This window comes from Cephus cinctus, unplaced genomic scaffold (genome assembly GCF_000341935.2).
Source record: "Cephus cinctus unplaced genomic scaffold, Ccin1 Ccin1_scaffold1073, whole genome shotgun sequence".
Classification (NCBI taxonomy): Eukaryota; Metazoa; Arthropoda; class Insecta; order Hymenoptera; family Cephidae; genus Cephus; species Cephus cinctus.
The window spans coordinates 195,876-202,187 of NW_014333593.1; the positions used below are offsets into that span (position 1 = coordinate 195,876).

The 6,312-nt window shown below is 43.9% G+C and overlaps 1 protein-coding gene across 3 annotated transcripts in view; it reads right to left on the minus strand.

The window, feature by feature from the left end:
• The window catches only part of LOC107271979 (POU domain, class 2, transcription factor 1), an 82,915-nt gene that overhangs the window by 65,867 nt on the left and 10,736 nt on the right, over positions 1 to 6,312 (minus strand). For 2 of the 3 annotated variants that reach the window (XM_015748638.2, XM_015748636.2), the window contains exon 2: positions 697 to 729. The exons of the other annotated variant lie outside the window; for it this stretch is intronic. In XM_015748638.2, coding sequence (XP_015604124.1) covers positions 697 to 729 — 33 coding nt within the window. The remainder of the gene's footprint in view (positions 1 to 696; positions 730 to 6,312) is intronic. 3 annotated transcript variants of the gene reach the window in all.

Genomic DNA, 6,312 nt, shown 5'->3' on the forward strand with positions numbered 1-6,312 from the left:
AGCCACCCCCTTACAACGAGATTCGCGCCAAGTATTCGTGCTACCCCTCGTGGAGGGTGAATTCAAAACGCTTTACACTCTCATAACCGACCTGTTGATTCTCGGGACCCTTGAATTTCGAAATTCCAAAGCGACGCGTCCCGTCACGGCAGCGCGAGTGAAAAGCCACCCTTACGTAATAAGTCTATCTTACTTTTTTTTAACGAGTACCTTAGAATGTACGATAACGACCGTATTTCCATGTTGTTTCTTGTCTGTCTTTTTTTTGCTCCGAGCCCTTCGTTTTCTTGGGTCCTTTTGCTTTTGTTCATTTCTTTTTTCACCTCACTTTATTCACTCCCTATATGTATATATGTATGTACTGTCTCTTGATATTTAGCCACGGCTGTTCCAAGGAGTAATCATAATCTCGTGGACAAAACATCAGGGCCGAATCACATAACGCTGAATTTTACGAGCCCCGCCAGGGCCTCGCACAGCATAGAAAGCCGGATGCTATGGGACTTTTTGTAAGGGGCCCCGCAAGGCCCCCGGACTCCTACGTCAATCTCAATTGAGATGGACGAGTTTTGTACGAGGCTTTTCTCTATTTCTACGCGGCTATTAAAAGCGATCTTGAAAAATAGTTTCATTCACCGGGATATGGAGATTTTAACGTATTTTATATACAGGTAGATTCATAATTGACTGACTCACCGTAAGGTCGATCCACAAGTGACTCGCACGCATCTGCAACAAAAATCACGTACGGTTAACGTACACTGTGTTCGCGTCTTGCAGCTTCCCTTATTATAGCTAGTCCGGGCGATGAGAGATTGGGGACGGGGAGGGGTGGAATCGAATGCGAAAAAATTGCAGTTTCAAAATTTATCGACGGACGTCGGGACGCCGAGGCTGTCAGAAGAGCAATGGACGTCGTGAATAGCATTAAAGTTCCGAAGAACGGTGCGGCCTGCTAATCGGCTCTTTAGACGACACGTGCAGCTGCGTACGTAACCAGGCGCCGAAAGAAATGCTCAAGAATGCAAGTGCATAGTCGAAGGTGCAACAACAGGACTGCAGTAGCGTCAGATCGCTGGTAAATTTAACAGCGACAAAAACTAATTCGCTACATCGGTATCGTCGCCCGATTGTGAATCGGTCGATTCATCGCCAGCGTGATCACCGCAGGGCGATCCACACTGTCGAAGCGATGCGGACAGCCCGAATTGCGTCTATGAAGCAACAGCACGTGCGTCCATCCTGACTTATTTGCTGGCAAAGGGCGTCGGCGCCGGCCAATTTTATACCATTCGTTCACTTTGGTATAAGCAGGTATAGGGTATGCACTGTAGGAATTGCATTAGGCTCGTAATACTACCGTCGTGATGATAGGGCCCCAACGGACCCAAATCGTAACGACATTGAAATCTTCATGTAAAACCTGCCCGGTCTCGGTCGAAGAAACGAAAAACAGATACGCACCGACGTTTCGTATCTTTTTCGAGAAAAGTGAATTTGTTCCTTTCACACAAAAAAAAACAATATTAAAAAAATTTCTCGATTTCCATTCGCCTCAGGAGCCCGAGCGACGAATGTCGTACAAAAATAAGAAGGCTCGTTTGTCCCGGCAGAAGATGGTAGGATTCGATTAGATGGAGTTTCGCCGGGAAGAGTAAAAATGAAGAAATAAAAGAGAGAGAGAGAGAGGTTGAAACAAACTAAAGACAGATGAAGAGAAAAGGTCCTCGGCATCTGGTATTCCGCATAGGGGACTTATGGGGCCCCATCACGAGCGAGACTCCTCGGTCGACAAGGACGTCATCAGGACCCTGGCATCGAGCATACGTTAACGCGTCGACGGTCCCAACGGCTATCTGTCAACAGTGATCAGTACGTCGAGGTATTCTAATATTTTCCGTGAATTCCCAGGGACCCACCTCGAATTCTAATCGACAAGAGGGGCCCAGGGCCCGAGGTGGCAATGGGGCCGAGCTATAGACAATAAATATTAAACGACTAGCTCATGGGCCTTACCAAGGATGCAATCGGTAAGGGGTACCTATACCACTGTGAGATGACTGAATGTTAATTAGCGAGGCGTGACAAGTGTTAAGTAATCGATTCATCTACCTCGATATATATATAGTAAGGCCCCGCCTCGTAGAGGATAATTAACATAAGACACCTCGGAATTAGACAGTTCGTCCAATTAGTCAACTGCAGCCCGATCCTCCTACACGGGCAGCCAGCGATTTCAAAGTGAACCCGCGACCCCATCGTTGACGTGGGACTTGCTTTAAAAAATTTCCAATTCTCAATCAATGATATAAATGAAAAAAAAAAATCTCCCCGCCTAATCTTACATAAGGAAAAAAAAAAAAAAAAAAAAATTTATTCAAATGGGGACAATATCTAGTACCGATATTCTTATCCGCAGGCGGTCGCACGAGATCGGCCAAGCATAACAGGTTGATTTCGACCGAGCGATTAGATGTATCGGTGTAATTAACAGCAAACAATAGCCCCGACGGACACAGGCTCGCGTACGATATCGTAAATTAATCGATTACACTCGAAAGCCTCGAAAGATATGCTCCGAGAAGCCAGTTGTTAATCACGAGAGCGGCTGTAACGTCAGAGTTAAAGGGCAGGAGTCCCTCTCCCACAATGCCGCACGGGTTTAACGTTAGACGCTAGTTCGTTTGTCTAATCTGGTTGCTGCTATTGCTGTTGTCGCTACCTATAGCAAGACCATAGGAACCGCCTTAAGGGGCATCCGCTAACTACCTTCGTAATGTGGCATTGTATCGTGTACAAACAATGAATCTAATAACGTCATCCGATCGACGTGTACCGGGTGTCCAATGATACTCGCATAACGAAACGTTGGAGCAAGTGAAAAAGACGCATATGAAGCTTCCCAATGAAACTTATGATTACGCACCGGTGCCAATTTTTAGTAATACAATTAGTGTGTTTAATTGAAATGTATAAAATTGACGAATTTAGCCAAAAAATTATTAAAAAAAAAAAAAGTTTCATACAATTTTTTTCTACCAATCCCACATCATTGTTGTACTGCGTACTGTGTATTTTCTTATTTAAATATCTCTAGTATGTCTTATCTCATCGTAGCTCCGGATCTCGTTTCTTTTAACGATTCATTAATCCAACCGCGAATGACTTTCGATTAATAAGTCGGTCGTACAGTAGAGTCTATGTCGGGTTCCTTCATGATCAGGTGGTCCCGATGAGTCGGCACGGCGGCTAATCAGAGTGTGGGCATTGGTAACGAGCAGCTCATGACTCTCTTTTCAGTACTTATCGACATCCTCGTTATACAGGGTGTTTAAGAAGTGGGCCATCCAAGCTGGCACGTGTATGCGGTATCTTTAATCGAAAAGACAACAGTAACAAACAGGGAAGTAACCGTAAAAACTACATGAGGAAAGAGAAAAAGACAATAGCAAAGTCAATGGCTGCTGTGGTACAATGAAAGAAGAAAGAAAAAAAAAATCAAAATTAGTCAAATTATTCTAAATGAGTGTTACGTAGGAAAAGTAGCCATAGACCGTGGTAGATGGATACGCACTTCGTGCCAGGAGAGAGTTTCGCTAGGGATGGACTCGACTTCTCGGACATTTCAAACAACTTTCTAAACAATTTCTTACGGCTGTATATACCGTATGTCTTATATACATAAAAAAGCCAAGAGTAAATCTAATTTTTTTTTCACTCAAAATTTAATTTGCCATTCTTTATATTGCGTAATTAATACATATATGTATGTATATATATGTGTATAGATTGTTATAGGTTACCATCATCCGTACCGAAAAGGAGTGAAATTAACATAGCCAAGCGACACGAATCGCGCTATAAAGTCGCGCTTAGAACTCGCAAGAATTTTGAAACGGATATTAAAAATATTTCAGTATTCCAAATTCTCTGCACATTTTCAAATTATATTCAACTCGATCGTGAAACTACGAATGATTTTAGTGGTGATATCGACGCGAGTCCTAAGCGCGACCTAAGCCGTCGTAGCACGACGTGTAGCGTCGCAAGAAACTTGCCGGTGGACATTAGAATACCGGGGATTCAAAGTTGCCAATTACAGAGCGTTACCGTACGTCTGCGAGACGGAAAAAGAGAAACAGTCCTTGCAGTGGTCAGACTTGCAGTGTGAGGAAATATATATATATATATGTATGTATTAATGTATACACGGAGAGTACCAGTTTGAAGGTGTTTGCGAAATGGCACAGGAGAGACTTTGCGAATTCCGCGAAATGACACGGGAGATAGTCACGTTTTCCTTTTTTTTTTTTATTTCGAACCAAGATTAATTCCGCGGTTCACGTTTAAAATGATGCAAAAAAAAATACGGTCATAGAGTTAGACCCTGTAGAATTTCAATTTCACTCGCAGACTCCTGCTATACCCAATACCAAAAATTTCTTTCAAAATACAATTTAGTCTAAAATTTTGTATAAAAAAAAAAATGATAAAAATCGAAATCGAATTCACAATGATATTGGATAAAATTATCGATCGCCTCTGAAGTATGTGTGTTAAGTACCCCTTGTGCCAGATCATCCCTTGTCTAGACCACCCCTTCCTATTTCGCCCAACTCTTCAACGTAAACAACCCCTTCAATACGGCCCTGGCTATTCGCTCTTCCCACGCTACGCAAACACTCGGGCAATACAGCTGAGAGGATCGATTAATCATTTCTATTCGCATAAATGTTTATTCGGCGATACTAGTGATTTTACAGCGAATCGATCGGCCGACACTGAAATACACTGCGATGTAGTCCGTGTCAACTGTGACTGGCGGCCCGACCGCCAGTAGTAATTAATAAATATACGGAGTTCAAGCAACTTTTGATAGGCAGACATCAGAGCGATCCATTAGACGATTTGGACACGGTCAATTGATCCTGAGAAACTGGTAAATGTGTTGTTGAGCACATTTAACCCATCCAGCTGTTCCTGACTGTGTAAACGCGTAAGGCCCAAAAACGATCGTACATAGAAATCCGTTCCAATTGGCGGAGCCTTGCGTTAGCCTTACGTTACGACGTGATGACGTTACGTAAAAGGTCCGAGAAATTAGATAAGGCCCAATTGTTCATTTCACGTGATTTACATACATGCGCGGAAATAATTCTCATGATAGAGCGGAAGCTGGCGAGATAAGGCCCTCGCGCGGGTCCCGGGCGTTAATTAAGACCGTAGACAATGGGACCGGATTGTTTTTTGGGTCCCCGGTAGAAAATCGAAGTACCGAACGTAGCGCGTACAAAATATCTTTTGGGCATCAGCATACGTCAGGCTCATGTTTATGCATGTGAAAAGAAGAAAAAGGGTGAATGGAAAGTAAATGACTTTTTTTTTGTCACGGTTCTTAGTAATTTCCGTAATATTTAAAGCTTGTGCTACCTGATAGTAGGAAAATGTATAGTTCATTTATGGGTATTAGGATACGTTGTGGAGTATATGCTATCCGGCCCCGACCGATCAACCCGGACCTGGAGCTGGATTAATTTCACGAGCAGCCATAAATCTCCGCGGGTATCATCGCACGTAAGGATCTACAAATCGATCGGTTGATGCCTATGACGTGAAGGAGGCAAAAAATGATCAAAAAAAAAATTCCGAAATTTCAGGGCCCGATTGAACAGTTCCCAAAATAATATGCGATACTTCGATAAAACGGTCATACATATAACGAGGCCCAAAAAGTCAATGGAGTCAATAAACCTAACTGCACGCCTACCTACGGAGTACACTAGCGAGGAAACGAGTCGGAAAGTCAAAGGGGGACCGCCGGGTGCCCCCTCCATAGTCTCAGATAAGGCCCCGCTCGAGAAACCGGTAACCAATGACGTAACGATCGACGATATTTCGTGGATGGAGGGCGCCCTAATTACCAGAGCCCCCAGGAACAATGCCCGTTTTGATCGATGACACGGGATTGCCCGGACCCCGAAACGCGACTCTCCAAAAGCCACAGCCGTTAAGGCCCCGCGCTACAACCAAACGCGGCCTAATGATCCAATGCACAGTCTCTAACAAACAACCAAAACACAACAACGAATTCCCTTGGAATCAAAACCCCCAAGTTATTTCGCAATTGCGTCAAAGCCACACGGAAGTCCTTTGAATCGTCGACCAAAAATCGCTCACGAAAATCTTACGTCCATCGGGGCGTCCCGACGCCGCGCAAGGACGTCGCCCAAACTTTTCCGCTGACCCATTATAAACGACAGTTCCCTAATGACTTTACCCAAATCCCCCCCCCCCCCCAAAAAAAAAAAAAAA